Consider the following 24,130-nt stretch of genomic DNA (forward strand, 5'->3'; position numbering starts at 1 on the left):
TTTTGCACTAAAAGGAGTCAGCTGGGGTAGTTCAGCATCTGATTAAGACTCCACCTGGGCACCTCTGGAGGTTTCTCTGGGGGGAGACCCTGGGCTAAACCTAGGACACACTGGAAGGATAACATTTCCCATCTGGCCTGGGAAAGGCTCAGGATGTGGCTGGGGAGAAGAAACTCTGGCCTATCCTGGTAAGCCTGCTGCCGTGACAGCCTGAACCTGGATAAGCAGCAGAAAGTGGATGGAGTCAAAAACGGCCCAACAGTGCCCCAAATCTGGCCACGCGATCATGAGAGAACATACGTGGCAACTCGACATCATGTCAAACGACTTAGTACGTTTGAAGCATGCTGAAACTCGACCGGCTTGGCTCAGCTACCTTAGGGAAAAAGTTACATGTTCAGTTTAAAAGCAGACTGGTGAAACTGAGAGAACAATCTGCTCTCATTTTCAAATTTCACACTGAGCGGGATCAGATTTTGAGCAGAAGAGATGATCTGTGAGTCAACCTACCCCCTCGCAACCCACAATGCACTATATAGCCTCATGGCTAGTGGCTGTTGTTGATGCCATTGTATGTGCCTGCCATCCCACCGTCCACTCCCTTGTTGCATTTTTAAAATATTGTGGTAGGGAGGAAGACAGAAATCGAGGGCGTAGTTGCTTTTCTAACTGCGGGCTCGTTCACAACATGGGAGAGCATTTAATCAATCTTAGCAACAAACATGGTGGGAAAACTGCTACTATAGTACTATATACTACAGCTAGGAATGATGGTCACAATTAAGAAAATAAGTCCTTGGTTGTAAAGAGGTGACCATTTTCTGACAGGGTAACTTCCTGTTTACAACCCTTGGTGAAGCAGTTTGCTCTGAGTCACAGCTTGGAGCTATTGGTGAGTGAATCAGAAATCTGTTCCACATTCCCAGCAGTTAGACGAGGATTTAACATCAGTGTGCAAAGTCACGGGAGGAGGCAGAAGTTTCCCTGAGTAGGTGGATAAAAGTACAGTACATTCGACCGGAACATGATTCAAACGCCTGACCAGAGAGAGCCAGAATCTGCTTATCTGAGACACTGAGCACATTTAAATCCTGCTGTTTCCTCTTCAACCTCTGTGGTTTTATAGGCAGATTTCTTTGCTCAAAAACCTTCTTTTATTTGAATATTTCATCACTTTGTAAACATGAAGTGTAACGATTAAATCTCCCGTTGAGCGCTAGAAACAGATTTGGTGTCTGAGCGGAGGCCAACAGGCTGTCAGCAGATATTTGAACCGTTTCCTCCTGAGGTTTGGAAGTAGGAACATTTTTGGGGAGAACATGGAGTGACATTTGGAAAGCCAAGACGCTGTTGAGCCATGGACCATTTATTTCACATCCCCTGGCAGCAGTGGTGTTCATATCAGATATGGATTAGCATTTATTCACATGTTCCCCCTTTCCTGTGAGCAGAAATGAACACTGCGGCTGGTCGTCCTGACAGACTCTGTGGTTTTTGTTCAGACTCGGTTCAGATCTCTTAATTCTGAGCTGTTTGTCTTCAAACAGCTGCTCTGAGCTCTCACTCTGCTGAATGAAAACCTTTGGGCCTGATAAGCTTCCTGCTGATACTGAACAAAGCTATCGCTGGCCTTCAGTGTTCCCATGAGCCTTTCACCCAGGCGGGATGTTGAGTAACTTTATTTATCCTCGAAACTAAACAGGTGTCCTTCAGTAATTCTCTCCATCTGGGTCTCGTATCATAATGCCAAGAAAATAAATTCCATTTCACTAAAAATGTCACAGTTTGAGTGCCTGTTTGCGGTGTTGCGTCACTGTTTTTCAGTGTTTCCCACAGTCTGACAACGAAAACCACTTCCCTGTTTGCAGATTCATGATCCAAGCGTCCATATCTGAAGAATATTGTACACAACATCTGTGTTTGCTTTTGCTAGCGGCGTGCCTCTAGGGATGGCAATGTTGGTCAGTCGTAAAGTACAACGCTTTGGTTCAAAATTAAGTGTCCCAACAAATATTGGCTAGATTGCTTAAAAAAACATGTGGATGAACTGTAATAACTCTGCTGATCCTCTGACTTTCCATCTAGCGCCACCATCAGGTCGACATGTTAACGTGTCCGACACTTTGGTTTCTGACCAAACACCTGCAGAGCTGATGCCGCTCCCATCAGCCTCAGCTGCGCTCTGTGTTCACTGCTAATTAGCAATGATTACCATTTTTACATTTACCTACCACGAATGTTTAGGATCAAAACAATCTGCTTGACAGAGAGCATCACGGCCTCGCAGAGCCGCTAACCAGGCTGTAGACTTTTAAAGGTTCAGTCTGCATCAGACAAACACGTTTGTACGACGTGTGTCCAACCAAGTCTGCAGTGAAGGTGTTTCTTTCAGTTCTGAATGTCCACGCTGAGTCGAGGTGGAAAGCCTAGTCCTCCTCCTGGCTGCATCCCGCTGCCTCCCCGGTCTCTCTCCAACAACTGTGTCTTTTAGAGGTTCACACTTTCAGAAAATCCCTCCCGGAAGACATTCATGATGTTGCTCTGGGTTGTTGGCACGAAACGTGCTTTGAGAAGGTGCTACTACCCCCCGTCCACACATACAGACTCAAACAATAGAGGTGCAACAGGCTGCTATTCACCGTGAAGTGGATCCTCCAGAGAGCCTCCCTGTGATTCAAGACTCTCCAGCCTCCCAGCGGTGCAACCTGGAGGAGTTGAGAATGGTTTGACTTTATGCAAATTTCCTCTCACACGTCGAAGCGACAACCCAGCATCAACCAGTTCTGTTGGTTTTGAACCCCTCAGGGAAACAGGATCAGAATCAGAAATCCTTTATTGATCCTGAAGGGAAACTCTTTGTTACAGCAGCTCGCCTTTACGTCAGTGCACACAGGAGAAAGTACTAGCAAACAATATGATACACTATAAAAACTATAAAACAGATCAGAAAGTAAATTGAGTACCAGGTGGGTATAAGTATAAGATAAAATAAGTGTGAAGTACCAAGTGGGTTTACCGGTTGATGATGATAATACAGTATAATAATACACTGTAATAATATAAGTAATGAGCAGAGGTGCATGTACTGTCGAGTTAAGTGCAGCTTATTGAGATTATTAAGATATTGCACAGCAGTAATGGAGGTATATAATATCAATATCAATAAATAGGAAAAAACTAACAGGAAAACTAAATATTGCACAATTATTTCAAGTACTGCAGAGATGTTAATGATCAATGTCCAGTTTAGTGACTTCGGGTCATACAGACTGACACTTAGAGGGAGGAGTTAAAGAGTCTGATGGCCACAGGCAGGAAGGACTTCCTGTGGCGCTCTGTGGTGCATTGTGGGGGGATGAGTCTTCCGCTGAAGGCTGAAGCACAGCTGCAAACAAATGTGGGAAAAGCAGAGCGTTGCTTTAAACAGCTTTCTCATTAATTACGATGTCATTTTAATGAGGTACTGGGACTCAAAGATGCGTGGAAACTAACGACTTTTAGTCTTGTTAAGACAACTTAACTTGCACAGCTTCTCAGCAGCACCGTCCTCTCTCCTGTCTCGTCCTACACTGATGAGATGTCAGCAGCTGAGTTTAGATGATGAGATATGATGACATAGATTAGAAATGATTTTCAGATTCTTGTTGAAATCTTTACTCCTGTAGTAGTGTGAGGGCTCATGTACGGGATCATCGTGCAGGGCTGAGAGCACTTTGTTACAGAAAGTGATTCAAATTCAAGGACGAAGTCGGAGATTTTCACTATCTTTTAAAAAAAAAAAAAACCTCAGTGAAATGACGTCAGTGTCTCTCACTCTAATTTTTTGTATCATATTTTCGTGGGAAAAGAAGATAGAAAGGCATTCGCATTCTTTTAATTAGTCAACCATCTGTGGATTCTGAACTCTCGTGAGAACTTTGCACGCGTTGATGTCTTTCTGGTTTTACTGATTATTTCTGTTCAGATGATGCTCTGCTGCCTGCCAATGAGTGTACAGTGTGTTTGCCTGTTGATTGACAGGCCCGATGTCTCTAACAGTGTGTCCTTGTTGTGTCTGTTGCAGGACTGGGTGACGGCCACCGACATCAGAGTGACCCTGAACAGGCTCAACACGTTCGGAGACGAGGTTTTCAACGACCCCAAGGTCCTCAAGTCCTACTACTACGCCATCTCTGACTTCGCTGTGGGAGGAAGGTAACGAGCTAAGGAAATAAATTTGTATCTTTTTGGAAGTCATAACTGAGCAGATTTAGTGGATATTTTGATTTGCAGCTCCATGATGCATATTGTCCCAGTTTTATATTGTGATATACTGAGTCACAGTGAATATTAGAATCTGCTAAAAGATTAGTTTTCTCTTGTTTACATCTGAGTGTGAACAAGTTTGAGCAGCCTGAGGTTCATGAAACCTGCTCAGACAAAGGAAACTTCACTGAATGACTGAGAGCGGTCAGGTGGTTTTGTGGGTCCCGGTCTCGATGTGTCACTGTGTGGTCTGCTTCCCTGTGGCCTGCACAGGAATCCACATAAGAACTCCTTTTCCTGCACGTCTGGGGGGAAAAAGGTTTCGACAGGCATTACGAGAGTGTTAAACAGGCTGCCTCCGCGCAGCCTCTGCAGCCATAATCTGTTTGAAATGTGGATCAGATTTCCATTACACAGCCAGCATTCCTGGCATTCCTGGCCGGCAGGGCTGGATTACAGGGAAACCGGAATGGGGTGGACCGACCGCCATGACGGGCGGAAGAAAAGGGAAGAAGCCTGAGCTGGAGCACCTGTCAGAGCTGCAAAATCCAACCTTTATTTGTACAAGGAGGGGGTTTCTGGAGTCTGTTCCTCTGTCAGCTCCACCCTGATTTACCTGAACTTGTTCACCTGGGAGCTGAGCAGGACACGCAGCTCACGTGTCTCCAGAGAGCAGCTCGGTGGTACAGCTGTGTTCGGCAGCCAGCGTTCCCCTCCAGCATTTTCAAACGTCCGGCCCCGTGATGGACGTGAAACCCTCCTGGTTCAGTCATCAGTGCGTCGGTGTTGACGAACACTGAGAGCTTTGTTGAAAGTAAACTTTGAAATGTGAGTTTTTTTTTCCATGAAGCAGTTGTTGACTTGGTGCAAGTTTGTCTACTTGCTAACCAAAGCTGAAGCTAACAGACAGCTGAAATCAAAGATAAAAGCCCTGTGGCTAACTAAACTCAAAACTAACAGTCTGGTAGCTAACTGAAGCTAAAGATAAAAGGCTAGTTGCTAAATGAAGTCAAAGCTAACAGTCAGAAAGCTAACAGCAGATAACTAAAGGCAAAGTTAAAGGCTAGTTCATTTAAAGCCAGCAGGCCTCTGCTCTCAGAGTAAATGACAGATACTAGTGAGGAGAAGCTCATCCAACGATCTAACAGTGATTCAGGTCCTGAATGTTGCTCGTGAACCACACGTGGAGCTTTTACTTTAAATGTTTAGTGTGCAGGGATTTATTCATTCTCAAATCCCTTCTCTGTATACTGACTGAATAAAAACTATACTAAAACTGTAGACAATGGTCAATGGAAGTGTATGTTGCAGTCCAGCTTTTTGTAGCAGCGGTTGGTGTTGACAGCCTGTTTAATACCTCAGTCTTCCTTCTCGTCGTCAGTTTTTCCACAGCTCTCTGCCAAGAAACACCTGAGACAATAACCAAAGGTGGCTGCTGAGCAAGTCCTGTCCTGTTGTGAGGGGCTCTTCCCCCCCGAGGAAGTTCAACAAAACCTTCCCTCAGAGCCACTGAGCGGAAAAACCTCATCAGAACCAAAGACAATGTCAACACTACACCGTGCACTGGTGCCCTTTTAAAACTCTGAGAGGCTGCGAGTTCTCCGGCGGAGCTCTGACTGCTTTCATATATATGCATTCAGATATATGATATAAATCTGAAGAGCGTCACAGAGTTCCAACGCCAGCGACGAGTTAGTTATGTTAGTTGGTTACGGGGTGACCTCAACATTAGCTGAGCAAACAATGCTGCCGATTATTTGTTGAGACGGTCAGTCTCACAGCAACATGGATACTGTTGGAGTTTGTGTGTTTGTCCAGGTGTAACGGGTGTGTTTCTGTGTCGTCAGGTGTAAGTGTAACGGCCATGCCAGTGAGTGTGTGAAGAACAGCAGAGGACGGCTGGTGTGTAACTGCAAACACAACACGGACGGCGACGACTGTAACGTCTGCAAACCGTTCTACAACGACCGGCCGTGGAGGAGAGCGACCGCCGACAACTCCAACGAGTGTCTGCGTAAGTCTGCTGCCTCTGATCTGTATCTCTTTGGTTTACCGCAGCTACGACTGCTTTACTGCAGATACTACTGCTTTTACTGCAACTAACACTGCTTTACTGCAACTACGACTGTTTTACTGCAGCTACGACTGCTTTACTGCAGATACTACTGCTTTACTGCAACTAACACTGCTTTTACTGCAACTAACACTGCTTTACTGCAACTACGACTGCTTTACCGCAGCTACGACTGCTTTACCGCAGCTACGACTGCTTTACCGCAGCTACGACTGCTTTACCGCAGCTACGACTGCTTTACCGCAACTAATACTGCTTTACCGCAGCTACGACTGCTTTACCGCAGCTACGACTGCTTTATCGCAGCTACGACTGCTTTACCGCAACTAACACTGCTTTACTGCAGCTACGACTGCTTTACTGCAACTACGACTGCTTTACCGCAACTAACACTGCTTTACCGCAACTACGACTGCTTTACTGCAGCTACGACTGCTTTACTGCAGCTACGACTGCTTTACTGCAGCTACGACTGCTTTACTGCAACTACGACTGCTTTACTGCAACTAACACTGCTTTACTGCAACTACGACTGCTTTACTGCAGCTACGACTGCTTTACCGCAACTAACACTGCTTTACCGCAACTACGACTGCTTTACTGCAACTAACACTGCTTTACTGCAACTACGACTGCTTTACTGCAGCTACGACTGCTTTACTGCAACTAACACTGCTTTACTGCAACTACGACTGCTTTACTGCAGCTACGACTGCTTTACTGCAGCTACGACTGCTTTACTGCAGCTACTACTGCTTTACCGCAGCTACGACTGCTTTACCGCAACTACGACTGCTTTACCGCAGCTACGACTGCTTTACCGCAGCTACGACTGCTTTACCGCAGCTACGACTGCTTTACCGCAGCTACGACTGCTTTACTGCAACTAACACTGCTTTACTGCAGCTACGACTGCTTTACTGCAACTAACACTGCTTTACCGCAGCTACGACTGCTTTACCGCAGCTACGACTGCTTTACCGCAACTACGACTGCTTTACCGCAGCTACGACTGCTTTACCGCAGCTACGACTGCTTTACCGCAACTACGACTGCTTTACCGCAGCTACGACTGCTTTACTGCAGCTACGACTGCTTTACCGCAGCTACGACTGCTTTACCGCAGCTACGACTGCTTTACTTTGACTGTTACTGCCTTACTGTAGCTACTATTTCTTAATACTACTGCTGCTACTTTACTGCAGCCAGGACTGCTTTACTGCAGCTCCTGCTTTACTACATTTGCTGCTGCTTTACGGCTACTGCATTATTATGACAGTGACTGCTTCACTACAGCTGTGATTACTGTGCTAGTGTTAGTCTACTGCTGCTGCTTACATATCAAGTCCTACTACTCTAAGTACAACTATTACTGCTTCTACTGCTACTGTTAGTTATACAACTAATACTACTACGTTACTAATTACTACATCTGCTAATCATAACAGCAAACAAATCAAATAATAAAAACTGCAAAATGAAGACACAGAAACAGTCAAATACAAAGCAGTGACCCGTAGAACAGACTGGCAGTTAATCCCAGGCTTAACATAGCGGGGAAACCTTAGCGTTAGTCATGACGGTCTCTGGGGGATTGTGGGAGCTGTAGTTCCTGTCAGCTAAACGTTCATATCACAGTGCAGATGCATGGGTTCAGGGAATATTAGTGTTTTTCTTCTCCCACGGCCGACTTAATCCGTCCTCCAGGAAACTGGGGGAACCTGAACGTCTCATTACTGCTGTTTCCACTTCTTCTGCTGTACTGCTTCTGCTTTAATACCGTTACTGCGTATAATACTTCTACTACTAATATGAGTTCACGTGGTAAACCTTTACTACTACACTACTACTACTACACAGTAGGCCTGTGTAAGACTTTAAACAATGCTTTGTAATGAGTCCCGTGAATGTGAATCTCTGTCTCAGCCTGCGACTGTAACGGGAAGAGCTCCCAGTGTTACTTCGACGCAGAGCTGTACCGGGCCACAGGTCACGGGGGTCACTGCAGAAACTGTGCCGACAGCACCGACGGGCCCAACTGCGAGCGCTGCCTCGACAACTACCACAGAGACCAGAGCGGCAGCCGCTGCCTGCCCTGCGGCTGCAACACCGTCGGTGAGTAATGTCCGAAACCCAACCCAGAGCTTTCAGCAGTATCTCGTGACCTTCTTCAGGAAATGAAAGTGTTGACATCACCGCCTGCTATCACATGACCCAAGTTCCATGCTTGGGTCACTCGGTAACAACTTCCTGATGAAGGCCATAAAATACAGTTGCAAGCAAGCTCCAGAAAAAACAAGTAAGTGGACCTTGAGTTGAAGGAATAGTTTGACATTTTGGGAAATATGTTCACTCGCGTTCTTGCCTTCTGTTCGTTTTTCTGCCCGTTCAGTATAATGTTACAGCCAGCAGCCGGTTAGCTTAGCTTAGCACAAAGACTGGAAACAGGTGGAAACTGCTAGCTAGGAAGTTGTTGCTCCCGGCCAAGAAATCTAAACCCCTGTGTTGTTTTCACATTTCAGTTTTTGTACTTAATAAACAAACAAGACGTCACACGTTCATCGGTGATCTTTAGAGGTTCTGGTGTTTCCAGACTTTATGCTAAGCTAAGCTAAGCTAAGCAGCTGCCGGCTCAACATACAGAAACGATACGAGAGTGGTATCAATCTTTTCATCTAAATCTCAGCAAGAAAGTGAATAAGCATATTTACCAAAATATATTTTCTCCTTTTCACAACATCAAGAATGAACTTTCATTCTCAAGTCGGATGTTGGAGTTTCCCACAAACACTTGAAGGCACCAGGAAGGATCGGTGACTCTGCGGGCCGATCTTCGCAGAGACGGGACGGCAGCATAACCGTCTCGGCCCTAAGCATATTCATTTATCAACTTCAGAATAGATTTATGTTTGCTCAAATTAAAATGTTCTTTTTGCGATAATTTGCTCTACAAAAATATATTTTACGTGAATCTTTTTCGGAGCTCGTAACGTCCCATCGTGCTCTCAGTAATGCACTAACAAAAATCTGTTAACGTTATGATTATGAAAACACTCGGCATGTAAGTGTACATGAACTGTAGTTAAAGTGAAAACATGTAAAGCCACTGGAATGAAGCTTGTGGTTTCGGTGGTATTTTACAGAACGCAGCAGCCGGTTAATGTGACCCAGCTGCTGTTCGAGTCCCAGTCCCAGTTCCAGCAGCTCTGTCCTGTAGTGGTTTGTTAATGGGAGCTGATTGTTTGCACGTGGTTGAAGGTTAACGTGTGTGGTGTGTGTGTGTGTGTTTTCAGGCTCGGAGTCTCCTCAGTGTGACAACAGAGGAGTGTGTGCGTGCAAACCAGGAGTGAGCGGAGAGAAGTGTGACCGCTGCCAGCCGGGATACCACAGCCTGACGGAGGCCGGCTGCAGGTACAGACCGTCAGCTGCACCCTGACCTCCGGCTGCACCAGAACACAGTGAAAAATGACTGGAGTTCTGTGGGGCCACGGGGCTACGTGACGACAAGACTTCTGACCCTGATGTTTTCACGTTTCAGAGCAAATGTCCCAAACACCTGCCGTCCAAATAACAGTCCAACATTTCTGTAAATCCTCTTGTTCTCAGTCTTCGACCAAATCAGACGAGGAGATGGATTTTAGTTTGGTGTCTGTGCGTCCAGTAGAGCTGCAACGAATGGCTCACTTGGTCGATCGACAGAAAATTAATCTGCAACACTTGAAAATCGATTAATCGTTTCAGTACTTCAGTCTTCCAGCTTCTCAGAAGGGACTTTGTCTTTTGTTTCCGTTGTCCTCTGTGACATTACGCTGAATATCTTTTGGGTTTCGGGAAACTGTGATGGGCATTTTACAGAGCTAACAATAAATCAAGAAAATAATCGGTAGATTTCTCAATAATCCAAACAATCTTTAGCTGCAGCCCTAGCGTCCAGTAAAGAGGACATGGTTAGCCTAGCTGAGCACACAGACTGGAAGCAGGGGGAAACTGTTAGCTTAGCTAAAACTCCACCTTCCAACAGCTCCAAGTCTGATCTGAATGTTTCTTAATCAGAAGTAGAAACGTCTAAAGGAGACGCTGGTCGTAGCAGCAGCTGAGAAGCTCTGGAGTTGTTGGAAAGTTTGTTTCTGTTTCGGTGGAGGTTTTCTTCAGCCGCTGCCTGTAATTCATTCTGTAATGGCTGTGCTTCGAGCGCCCCCTGCTGGCACAGTTTGAAAAGAAACCTTTCATTAGACCCTGCATGGAAGTTTTGTATTGTAACCCACAGAAGACAATCCACAGAACGTGTAGCACAAATATCTCGCTGTCCACAAACGTGTCGTACGTGTAAAGTGATATTTACGCGTCTGCGGATCCATTTTTACACGGGAAACGCCCACATCCACGCCCCCGCTGGCTCTCCATGTGAACACGAACATATAAAGTTCGTCTGGCACGAATGTAACACACCTCCTCTCTCTCTCTCTGTGTCAGGCCTTGTTCTTGCTCGCCCTCTGGCAGTACTCAGGAGTGTGACGTCAACACAGGACAGTGTCGCTGTAAAGACAACGTGGAGGGCTTCAGCTGCGACAGGTAACGCACACACACACACACACTTTAAATGCTTTATGTGACTCCACAGTGTAACCCCTGTGTACTCACATCCTTCACCTGCAGAAACAACATGAGGAGTGTTACACAACAGGTCATGAGACATTAAAGCGTCCTGTTGGTACATAAGTACACCTGTCCTCGATGAGACTCGCAGCCAGGGGGACGTAAAACCAGATTATACCCGGCAGTCCAGTGTTGTCTCTCGTCTCCATCAGTTTCAAACACACACACAGGGACTTCGTTTATCTGTCAGCAGGTTTTCATTTACCCTCTGCTGTGCAGTATGATGGCGTGTGTTATATGCGATGAAGAAGACAGTGACGATGATGAGACGTTTTGGTGTCTGAGCTGAAGTCCAAATGTTAAAAAGCGTCTTTTCATGCTAGGGGCTTTTTGCAGCCTTGCTATACAATTAAATGACGACTGCAGAGTAAAAGTTTGGGAAGAACGCACCGAATGTGACGCAACGCGTCGGCAGTCTGTACAGGAAGTAGTTTCCCAGCGGAGACCTTTTTAGATTGAAAGGGAAGATTTCAGATGTTCACGTCTGCGTGGAGACGGAGAGGACGACGGCTCCTGCCCGGAGGTGACAGGAAGAGATTATACTGAATAACGATGTGTATATTTCGCAGCAGTAGGGGGATTTAAGCTCGTGAAGACAGTGTGATAAAATGATGGAAAGTCTGGGACAGCCCCCCCGTTGCGGTCTGACCTCGGAGCCGCTCTGATCTCTGTCGTCACATCTGTGTGTGTCTGTCAGGTGTAAACTGGGCTACTTCAACTTGGACCCCAACAACCCTCAGGGCTGCACCCCCTGCTTCTGCTTCCAGCACTCGTCAGTGTGCAACAGCGCCGAAGGCTTCAGCGTCCACACCGTCAGCTCGCCCTTCCACAGAGGTAACGCCGCCTGCAGGCCGGACGCAGGGACGCAACCCGCCGAAGAGTGTTTACCCTCATAAAGTGTGTGTCGCTGTTGTAAAGTGCTGTAATGTGTGTGTGTGTGTGTCAGATGACGAGCAGTGGACCGGTCAGCAGCGTGACGGCTCCAGTGTCTCCGTCCAGTGGTCTCCCAGCGGACAGGAGATCTCCCTCATCTCAGACGACTACTTCCCCATGTACTTCGTAGCCCCAGGTACACACACACACACACACACACACACACACACACACACACACACACACACACGGCCTCCATCAGGCTAATCACTAATCGGACTAATCTCTCGCCCCGCACGTCTATAGCGGATCCAGAATCTCCGCTGACTACAGAAGCTAGCTGCTAGAAAACCTCCAGTGTGTTGTTTGCGCTCAGGTCCTGGTCCCGGTTCTTTACTTAAACTCTCTTCACGTGTTTTTAAACACAAACTGCAGTCTGTTGCTGCCGGGCTTCTTATTTCGGTGGGTCTGAAGCTCAGCGGTCTTCTCTGCAGTCCCACAGCAAGAAGGTCCTGGTTCTAAGTCCACTGACAAATAAAACAGAAACGGTGTTTATGGGTCGTGTCTAGATGGATTTGCAAAACTCTCACGAGATTTGTACGCGTTGTTTCGTCGTTGTGCGCGTCGCTAAACCTAAATCTAGCGAGAGTTTTCACAAATCCAAGGTTACAGGACCGTGTTCGTGTCACCTAAGGAAGGATCTGGGCCCCGAGGCAGTCGGGAACCTTCTAAAAATGACTAAAACACATTATCACACATACTGAAAGCTCGCTCGGACTCTGCGTCGACGCAGACCAGCTGACGGGCTGCAGGTCGAATCTACAGCTGTGTTGTGTTTGTGTGCGTCACAGAGAAGTTTTTGGGGAACCAGATGCTGAGTTACGGACAGAACCTGAGCCTGAGTTTCCGGGTCGACCGGCGGGACACTCGGCTGTCGGCGGAGGATCTGGTCCTGGAGGGAGCTAACCTGAGGGTGGCCGTCCCCCTCATCGCCCAGGGCAACGCCTACCCCAACGAGAACATGCAGACATACGTGTTCAGGTGAGGCACGGCGGGAAACTCCTGATCTGGTTTGAGCAGATGCACACGCAGAAACTTCAGAAACTAATTCAGAAGACGATCTGCGGATCTGGATTGAGTGAGACTGGCGTTGGGTCTCTGTTGCTAACGTGTTGCTCTGGTTCTGGTTCTGGTTCAGGCTCCATGACAGCACTGACTACCCCTGGAGGCCGACCATCAGCCACTCCGACTTCCAGAAACTTCTCCACAACCTGACCGCCATCAAGATCCATGGCACCTACAGCGAGCGCAGTACACACACACACACACACACACACACACACACACACACACACACACACACACACACACACACACACACACACACACACACACACACACACACACACACACACACACACACACACACACACACACACACACACACACACACACACACACACACACACACACACACACACACACACACACACACACACACACACACACACACACACACACACACACACACACACACACACACACACACACACACACACACACACACACACACACACACACACACACACACACACACACACACACACACACACACACACACACACACACACACACACACACACACACACACACACACACACACACACACACACACACGCGCACACACACACACACACACGCACACACACACACACACACACACACACACACACGCACACACACACACACACACACACACACACACACACACACACACACACACACACACACACACACACACACACACACACACACACACACACACACACACGCACACACACACACACGCACACACGCGCACACACAGACACACACACACGCACACACACACACACACGCACACGCACACACATTCCTGTATATGCACCGAAGTGAGGTCCAAATAAATTCACATAGGAGGTGAGGACCACCCTTTCTGCTATACTTAGAGACAAATGAATGCTGCATTTCAGCACTAGGTGGCTCCCTGACTCCAGTTTCCACCTCAGCTTCTTTAAACAGACAAATAATTTTTTAAAGCATTTTACCACTGGAGCGAGGACCTTTTCATGGGGCGCTATTGGGTTCGTTTCAGAATAGATTAGTTTTTCGTATATAGAATGGCCCTTCTGTCTTTAGCTTGCTACCATTTTATGTTTTAGTACAGACAAATAATGTAATACTAAATCAGTCTTGAAGTGTTCTAAAATTAATGTTGTGACCATTGATTAGACTGCTGTACAAAAATACACATGTACTTTTAAAATACAATTACTGCTTTACCAAAGTGAACCAAACTTTAGCAATAAACATCAGTATCATACAACTTCCAATAAAGCTGCAATGAATGCCATCTCCAGTGTACAAAACTAGATTTATTTGATTTGTTAACTGAGACACAACTCAGGATGTGCACAAACCAACAATGGTGGAAGACGTTTTACTTAAGAAAAAGTACTAACAGCACACTTTGAAAATACTCCACTACAAGTCCTGTATTCAAAACCTTAAGTAAAGATAAAAAAATGGAAATACTCAATTAAAGTGCAAGTACAGTACTTGAGCATATGTGCAGTTACATTCCACCACTGTTAACCAAACGGCACCAAAACTAACAATGTTCAAACATGCCAACGACATTAAAAGTAGAACATTGAATTACAATGCAAAATGACGCCTTCAGACCTGAAGTTTCCGTGGCGCTGATCTTCGATTAAGAGTCACAATTGTGTTATACACAAAGTTTTTAACATCCTTCCAGGATCTTTGTTCCAAGGTTTTGTCTTGTGTTATGCATTTGACGCAGTCCTCTTTACCTGGAAATCGCCGCTCTGCCATAAACTTTCCCAACTGTTTGTAGACAGCAATCCTCTCTGCTTCACTCCATGGCCTCTTCAGCTGTACTTTGGGTCCTTCTACAGATGACAAAGAAGAAAATGTAGATTCTTTAACATCCAGTACATAGACCACAGTGTAGATTTCTTGACTTGGCTCATGCATAGCTGGCACACAGTCACAGAAAGCACCTACTTTTTGCCCAATTTTAAAGAACTTACCTCTTTCTTTCACCGCCGCTCTTTTTTTTCTTCTTTTCTTCTGTCTTTTAGCCAGGTTTAGTCCTGGGCTTTGATCTACAACAGTAACAGACAAACATTAGTTCCTGTTAGTCAGTGAAACCTCAAACCTATATGTGTCTTTTATACGTGCTGAAGTAGGAAAAACAACCAGTAAGATCTTTTAACAAAAGGCAGAAGTTTGTGTACAGTTTGACACAATACAATAAACTGTCCTAATGAAAGCCATTTAACTCACCATCCATATCTGAAGTCCCATCCCCACTGCAGTGCTCAAGAGTCTTTTGGGGAGAGGTGGTCAGCCTCTCCATCTGATAAACAAGAGCAAACACTAAGTGACACCTCATAAAATGCAGTGTAAGGAATACATATTGAAAGCATGCAACTGTATCTGCACAGAGGGCTACAATTACTGATACATGAGTTTACATGGGAGGGTTTGCATTAATGTCACTTTTTCAGGTTATACCAGCCCCTTACCACCACTCAGTAACCAAACAAACCTGCAGCTAAAATGAATGTGAAGCGCTATTTAAATATTTTGTTGATTTATGTTTAAAGAGCAATAAAATAATTCAGTAACACATTTGACAAGAGAATTCATTCATAGCCTGTTGATAAGTAAAAAGTATAGTAAGTTCATGCTCTGTAATGTTAAAATATGTAATGAGGTTAAGATCATACATTCATGAGTAATAGTTCATAATTTACTAAAGCCATAAAATTGGGTAACAGTTAAAATCTAAATAAAATGCTAAAAAAAAAAAACTGGATTATATTACATTGTTTAGGCTTACTTCATTCTTTGTTGTTTAAGATGTAAAAGTGTTGATCTGTGATCTACAAGTTGGTCTTAATATAAAATCCTGAGATTGTTTATTTCTGTCTCCACCCACATACCTGGGGAAGTTGCAGTTTTTTCCCTCATTAGAGTAAAGGTCTTGAGGAAATATCACTACCACTCGTGATTATTTCTTCAAATTTTCAACACGCATATCTCAACTGTTTTATGTCTGTGTATGTACACATTTAACTCTGGAAGGCAGACTGTCTAATATACTATTAATCACAATTCCTGCCATCAAAATATCAAGGGAAGTGATAATGAATGCTGTCAACCCTGTGCACAGCTGGCACACAGTCACAGAAAGCACCTACTTTTTGCTTTGAAGTTTATGCATTTTTTGCCCAATTTTAAAGAACTTACCTCTTTCTTTCACCACCGCCTTCTTCTTTTTCTTCTTTTCTTCTGTCTTTTAGCCAGGTTTGGTCCTGGGCTTTCATCTACAACAGTAACAGACAAACATTAGTTCCTGTTAGTCAGTGAAACCTCAGGTATAATGGTTATGAAGGTTCATGTGTATTCAAGCGCTGACATTCAAATCTGACCACGAAGACCTGACAGCTAGCTGCTAACTCTTACATTTTCTGAGATCAAAACTGCAAGTTTACAAACATTACAAAAATAGTTCTTGTTCACAAATGTATCACCGAGGGCCAATAATTAAACTGCCACAAAAAAAGAACACTAAATATGTACTGTGATGGATTACCCATCTCAAAAGAGCTACAAATTGCACTGAAACTACTACTGATGAATTATTAAAATATGAAAAACAACCAGTAGGGGATTTTTTTTTTTTTTTTTGGCAAAAGGAAATAGTATAATAATAAAAGCGATTTAACTCACCATCTATATCTGAACTCCAATCCACACGGGGTTCAGAACCTCCATCTGAAAAACAAGAAGTCAAAAGACTGACAAAAGTGACACCTCATACTATGCAGTGTAGCATAGGTAAATGAAAGCACAAAGCCGCCTGTGCTTAGTAGTGTAATAACTATTTATTTAGCAGTTCAGTTCTCTCTTTTTTTGGATGGAATATTTACCATTTTGATAAGTTTGGCATTAATGGAGCCTATTATTTTGAGATACTGGGGAAAGGTATTGATTCTTTTTTAAGACATAAAAAGGTTCCAAGGATAACCTTTTAATACCATTAAATATCCTTCCTAACCCAATAATTATTATACAGTCCCTAACTTACCCTCTATATCTGAGTCCCGATCCTCACTGCCCTGGTCATGTCTGTTTTTCGGGAGAAGAGGTCAGAACCTCCATCTGAAAAACAAGAGCAAACAGAAAGTGACACCTCATACTATGCAGTGCAGGAAAGGAAGACATACTGAAAGCATGCAACTGTATCTGCAAATTGATAGCAGAGGGTTTACATGAGTTTATATACACTAATGCAATCTAATACAACTGTTCTGCCATAAAGACACCATGAAGACTTTTATAAATCCTGCAGTGTTCAGTTTTTGTTGACACTGTCACAGAGGAGTTCATTCAGTTCTGTGTTTTATCATTGAGGTCATGATGATGATTATGATGGTGATGTACTGCATTAGATTCAGAGGTGTTTCTAATATGCTAATGAGTTATAACCCAAAGATATTCAGTTTACAATTGTATATAAAAAAAAGAGCATCCAATCATCACATTTAAGTAGCTGGAATCAGCAAATGTGTAAAGCATTTGTGCTTTAAGAATCACTAAAAGATTAAATTCTATCAAAATGGCTGCAGATTAAATGTTGAATCGACTAATAATTGCAGCTATAATATTGACAGGTTTAACACAGACAGCATCCTAATTCTTAAATACGCACCTTCAACCACCTCTCTGTCGCGTTTCCTTTCCCTCTGTGGGACAGTCACAGAAGTCGATGTTTGACTTTCAGCTGTAAAGATAACAATGACCAAATATTAGTGCTCAGTGGTCAAAATATTCTTTGCTCATGCAAGCATTCACTTTCCTTTAATTTCCTTATTTTCTTTTGTTCAGCATATTTCACCTTGTTTACTAGATTCAGAAACATTTTCTAAAAATATCCTACTTCAGTTGGCAGTATGAGGTGTAACAGTAACACTAACGCTAATTTTGCAAAAAGGTATGACTGTACATCTCTGGTTTGCCTAGAAGTGTATTTCTATGAGATTGATATTGTCCAGCTGTAGTAGATTGTACAGATAAAAAGTAAATGGCTTTCTGCATGGAACTTTGGTATTGTGCTTGAAATCTCCTTTATTTCTCAGTTGTTCCAAAAGAACCTTTCTGTCTTTTGATCCTGATGGAAAGCTGAAGGCATATGCTACATCCTGGATCTCCATATGCTTTCTCTGCAAATGTCTCGCCATCTTTAAGTTTGACTGGCCACAGTAGAGACAATAATGTCTTTTGTCCCATGCTCGCTTTGCTATCTTCCCTTTTTGTACAAGTTTTTATGGTCACAGTTGATTTTGTTTTGTTCGCCTTTTGTTTTTTGTTTTCACATAAGTTGTGAGGTTCTTGTGTTCTTGAATGGTGCACTTGCCTCTTTGCTGACCTTCATCTTCACTGTCTGGACCTTTGAGCTCTTCATCACTGGACAGTTTCTCACATGATGAAGCTATGTCTCGGCTTTTCAAATCTTCCTCATCACGGGATGATGGTGTAATCTGAGTTGGCTTGTAGTCAGTGTCCGATCCCGTATGGCTAGATAATTCGGATCCAGAGGAATCACTCTCTGGATCCTCACGGATATAGTCCAACTGTAAGCAAAAAGCATAATCATCATCAGAAAAAGTTGTGTGAAAGTAAAATAGCATGAGCGCTTTCAGACAATTTCCAGTCATCACATCCACAATCATGTACAACTTTAAAGAGTCACTTTACCTTTATAGATGGACTCTCCTCTCTCACTCGCTCTGAGTGAAGTCAATTGTAATAGTGTATTGTAACAAAACAGTGTGATACTTTTTGACCCAGTTTGGTTACGTGGACATTCCGGTCAACCATGTTGTTGCATATGAGTGGTGATAAAGGAGGAGAAATCATAATTCAGGGTGCTATGATTAGATAAAACAATTTGTGCATATTAATTCATAATTTCCATACTTTTACATTCATAATTTCCATTTGACTTATTAATACACCAAAATACGCAAACTGACAAAGCATGGCATGTTTACTTCTACAATTCAATAAGACAAATTAGCCTTTTGTCTTGATAATGTTTGTTTATAATATATACAGTAGAAAGCAGTACTGATACTGAGTGGATTATCCTGTTAAAGAAAGTGAGTTTAATTGAATCTTGACTAACAGGGCACAAAATTAGCACCAGCCAAATGCTGGTAAAATATGCAAATGGCTTGTAGATTTTCCTAGCCATTTGGCCAGTAGACAAAAAGTTAATTTGCACCCTGTTGACTAATAAATCTGTGCAGCTGACATCTTGAATCTACTTATTTTCCAGCAAGCCGTTTCTTCGTCACTGACTTTCTCTCCATTTAACCCACATTGTGACTGTCACACCTTAGAGAATCTCTCAGAGAGATGAAGTAATGCGTCAGCTCTACATGTATGCAATTAGACAAGACCCAGCAACAGACTGGCTACAGTCCTGCTGACACCTTGGCCTCGGCACAGTCAAAAGTTGCAGATACTGCTCGGGACTCTACTTTAATGAAGAATTTGATTTAATCAGCTACTATCTGTGAGTACACAACGAGCAGACACTGATTAGAGTCCACTACAAAAGTTTCATGCTCAGTATAACAACAACATCCACTGTAGACTACATAACTGTAGCTGACCTGACATGACATCAGTCTATTTAACTGGCAGCCTGAACTTCAGGAACAACATAAATCAGATTAAGTACTTTCTACAGAGAGTCACATTTCTAAAGAGAATCATGATGGATAAGAATTGATTCTTTTTGTCATCTCTAAACTTCTAAGGACTCCAGATGTGGAACCTTGTGTGTATTATATGTCCTCAGTTTACGTTATTAGTTTTATATTAGAATTCCTCCTTTAACATTGAATTACAACTACTGCCAACTATTCCAGGAAGTGAAAAGTCTGTATCAGGATAGAGGAAAGATTCTGTAACATACCTGTGTTGGCATCACAGCCATCGCCTTTTGGACCTAACACCGAAGAGAAGATAGAAGATTATTTCCTGTTATCGTCTGAAACAGTTTCAACAAAAAAATTCCAGTCACGTACAGCTGGACAGTGATGCTTTAGTGCTGCTTTCATTTCATTTCAAGTGATAAGACATTTCATATATTACTTATATAGTACATTTAAAAGGGCATTCATATATTTAATGTATAAATCACAATGTTAAAAACTGAATTGGGCACCCTGTCATAAGTACATGAAGTTACAGTCCACACACTGTAGTCTGTATATTTGCATTTAGTGAGTTTGGTCTGTATTAATAACATGCATTCCCAGACATCTCAAGTCTCCCACCAGGCAATGTGCTATTTGTGCTTCATTTCCAGATACTGATATATACACTCAGCAGCCACTGTATTACACCTGTACAGTCTAATGCAGTTTAGCACAACCATGCCATAAACTCTACCTTTACAAAGCTCATGTTAAGTTGTTCTTGTCATAGTCTGTCAATTCAATTCTTGTTTATCACTGAAGTCATAGTTAAAGGTGGTGTTGTATTGGACTGCATTATATTGCAAAGTGTTTCTGTTTTTGTCCTCCCTACTACAAGGGGGGTAAGAATATTAAAAACCAGAAACATGTCCAGTACAACACCATCACTAACTATGCTCAGTGCTACAACATATAATTTAGTTAACACATTTTTTTCTTAAAAAAGAAACATATGTATACAGAAGCAACTTTATGGCAGCACAGTTGTATTGTATTATGTGTACCCAAAAAAAGTGTTGTGTTGTAGCTTTATTCAGTTACTTTGTGAAATCGATTGCAGGCTACAGCCAAACTTTAACTAATTTCAGAACAAACTGTAATCAGCATGAAGTATAACTGAAAGATCACATGTCCTTCTAGGTCAGGACTTTTTATTTTTTTTTTTATTTTTTTAAATGGTGGCAACTGTTGGTCATCTCTCTGTGCCAGGATGCCAGTTTCCTTTAAAATATCCTGTCAACTGTGTTAACTGGGTGGACAGTCACAGAGGTGGGAGTGAGAGAGGCAATAGGAACGGTACAAAACAGTAGCTGATAAATTATGAATTATTCACGCAGCAAGCCATGAGTGCAGAGCTGTTTTGGGATCAAAATTAAAAAGTACTGTTTTGCATCTATTTCAGTGACTTTTCTCAGGCTGATGGCATCTTTAAACTGCATTTCAACTCAAGTGTTTAGTTCACAGTTTAAGCTGAACTTTACTGCCACAATCGTTGCATTCTAACTCTTTTTCCACAGTTATCAATACACAGTGAAATGTCCCAAAATTTCACACACACATCATTAAAAATGATAGCATGTGATACTTAAGGATACAACATGAAACACCACAAAAACACTTATGAACCACAGGCATTTAAAGTTATTTCCACAAACTGAGAAAAATGGTACAGTCTATGTTTAAAAATGCTTAAAATGGTTATCTTTAAATGAAGGTTATAACTTACATTTGGCCACTTGCTATATTTTCAGAGAAGCTAGTGGAATCTTAATGCGTCTATCATTAGTGGCGCACGAGTTAATTCGCTTGTTAGGAACTCCTACGGTCAGAATTAAGTTCACATATACAAAAATACACAATTTCTACCTAAAATGTACTATAACTTGGCTTTATTTGACAATTATTGTAGTGTAATAAGTTTCATCCTGGCAAAATAATATTGTACAGTTAGCTGACATGTGGAAGCAAAACTCAAGAGCAAGACATCATAAAATCTTACCTGCACTGAAGCTGTCTGGAAAAGCCTCCTTTCGCATCTGCTATGGTGAAGTTTGAGTCTCTCAATTCTTCTTCTAAATCTCTCCAGGGTCCTGCCGTGTTTGTCCAAAACTCCAGACTGCAGGTCGCTCTGAATTGAAAGGTGGGGGAAGGGCACGTAACACGCTCTGTAGGCAGCAGAGCAAGTGCAGGTGAGGGGGGGGAGCCCCTCCCCTTGATGGGCCATCAATTAAGCCTGAGCTGAAGGCTGCCAGTGCACCACAATATTCTCCACTTCTCAGCTCTGACACACAGGCCTGTATTACAGGCTAGAATGTTGAAAATAAAGCAATTACCACATTTATCAGTACAAGTACTACTACAGTACTACTACAGTGCTTAAAATTAAAAGTTTTTACTTAAGTAAAAATACAAAAGTATCAGAATTTATTTAATGTACCAAAAGTAAAAGTACACCTTAAAAATAAAAGGAGTAAAATGGCCCATTTCAGAATAATCTATATTAAATTATTGGATTGTAATTATGCATTAATGTGTTCATCACTTTAATGTTGCTGGTAAAGGTGGAGCTCTTTTTAGATTACATTATTTGCTGCTCTGAAGGATCAATAAATACTTATATTAACCGGTAATAATGCATCATAATTTATTTGTTGATTATATTTGGTATCATTAATCTGAATTTGCAAAGTAACAGGTTTATCAAAGAAATTTTATTGGAGTAAAATCAATATTCCCCTCTGAAATGTAATGTAGTACATTAAAGTACAAATTGAAATACTCAATTAAAGTACCTCAAAATTGTACCTAGGTACAGTATTTGATTAAATGTAACTAGTTATTTGCCACCACAGATGTATATCACACATGAGGGACCAAACATTAACACCTTTCAGTGTATGCAGTCCAGTTCACTGCGACAGCTTCAAAAATTACAGTTAAAATGAAATAATAATAATAAAAGGTGAGTAAAAATGGATGACTAACTTTGATGCTTTATATTTGAATGAATACTTAATTTGACTCAAAGCATGGTTTGTATATCTGACACATTTTTCATCCCAACCTTTAATTAAAGTGTTATGATTCTCTGTTCACTAGCTTTTTTCTAAATCTTCCACAGTATTCTTAATCACATGCTGACCCTCAGTTCTACAGATTTGAGTTTACTTACTCATTTAACATTGCTGTTGACAATAAGGATAAAGTGATAACACAAAACACATGATATTCATTTTTCTTGTGTTCTTTGTTTGCTAATGCAGCTTTGAAGTGTTTAGAAATTAGTAGTAAGGATCCTATTACATGAGCTCACTGAGTTAGCTAAATAGCAAAGTGATATGAATTTAATTTTACTTTGGTGACTGTGTTGGCATCCCAAGACCAGTTTCAGGTACCATTGAGGAACTAGGAGGTGGAAGGTGGCCCAGAGCCTCTAAACTACCTTCAGTTAACACTTAACCAGGGAGTGGCTCTTCCTCAAAGTGTCTAACATCCATATGGCAGACAGAAAGTTGCCATGTTCATGTGACGAAGCTATCCAGCCACATGATATAGCTGTGGAGGGGGCTCAGTGGCTGCCACAGTTTGTCAGAGTCTGAGGCCTGCTAGCTAGCCCCATTCAGTAGCCTAGCCAGGACAGTCAGGCACCCTGGAGGCAAGGTCTGTGACTGGCTGTCCAAAGTGATGCCACAGTTAACTGTCCAACTACAGGTTGAGTTTCCACTCACTCCAGCGGCCTCCTGAACATCAGACCCATCAAACATTGTTCTGTATCACTGCACTGTAGCTACTGTGAGAAGTAAAGCTGCATGTGCTTTCATCATGCATTGTATGTGTGTTTTAATTAATAATAGGTTACCAGAAGATAGCAACATTTATTTTTTAAACACAGCAACAATATCTGTGAAAGCACTATTCAAAAACATGTCTGTGTAAGTAATTATGTAGGTAAAAGTCTTTCTTCCCTTTGTTCTGTCAGGCCACATGTAGATAATGTGAGCAGGGCTAGCAAAGTGGAAGGCAACTGAGGTGAATTAACACAAGTATTCTGTGTATTTGTACCTACAGACAGTTCTTCTCAGTTTCAGATATCTTTTTTTGTCATCTGATTCTGCTCTTCTTCTCTTGACCATGGGTTTACTTGTCTTAGATAGATTTTGGCTTAATTTCATCTTTCCTTTAGAGGCATATATATGAAACATAAGAATTCAGTAACCACAAAATAAGATAATTCTCAAAAGATGTAATGGCTTAGCATAAAAACAAGTTTGAACCCAGATGCACGAGACAGAGGATAAGTAAACATTTACTTGTGGTCAAAAATAGGGCTGCATGAAATGGTAAAAAAAATCATATTGTGATTATTTTTTACAGATATTGCGATTGCGATATAATTCACGATTAATGGGAATGATAATTTTTGCATCAAAATTCTAAT

General features: G+C 42.5%; 1 protein-coding gene and 1 long non-coding RNA gene across 2 annotated transcripts in view; one reads left to right on the plus strand and one right to left on the minus strand.

Moving 5' to 3' along the window:
- lamc1 (laminin, gamma 1) overlaps positions 1 to 24,130 on the plus strand; it is a 78,605-nt gene that overhangs the window by 37,947 nt on the left and 16,528 nt on the right. Inside the window, exons 3-11 of the mRNA XM_044219684.1 lie at positions 4,064 to 4,194; positions 6,093 to 6,259; positions 8,246 to 8,434; positions 9,613 to 9,730; positions 10,793 to 10,891; positions 11,673 to 11,809; positions 11,922 to 12,044; positions 12,700 to 12,889; positions 13,047 to 13,159. Coding sequence (XP_044075619.1) covers positions 4,064 to 4,194; positions 6,093 to 6,259; positions 8,246 to 8,434; positions 9,613 to 9,730; positions 10,793 to 10,891; positions 11,673 to 11,809; positions 11,922 to 12,044; positions 12,700 to 12,889; positions 13,047 to 13,159 — 1,267 coding nt within the window. The remainder of the gene's footprint in view (positions 1 to 4,063; positions 4,195 to 6,092; positions 6,260 to 8,245; positions 8,435 to 9,612; positions 9,731 to 10,792; positions 10,892 to 11,672; positions 11,810 to 11,921; positions 12,045 to 12,699; positions 12,890 to 13,046; positions 13,160 to 24,130) is intronic.
- LOC122886992 lies at positions 14,967 to 17,063 on the minus strand. The gene is made up of 5 exons (XR_006380449.1): positions 17,010 to 17,063; positions 16,652 to 16,696; positions 16,169 to 16,245; positions 15,200 to 15,272; positions 14,967 to 15,018 (listed from the first exon to the last, which is right to left on the minus strand). It is a non-coding gene; the product is annotated as an uncharacterized LOC122886992 (long non-coding RNA).

This window comes from Siniperca chuatsi, linkage group LG13 (assembly GCF_020085105.1).
Source record: "Siniperca chuatsi isolate FFG_IHB_CAS linkage group LG13, ASM2008510v1, whole genome shotgun sequence".
NCBI lineage: Eukaryota > Metazoa > Chordata > Actinopteri > Centrarchiformes > Sinipercidae > Siniperca > Siniperca chuatsi.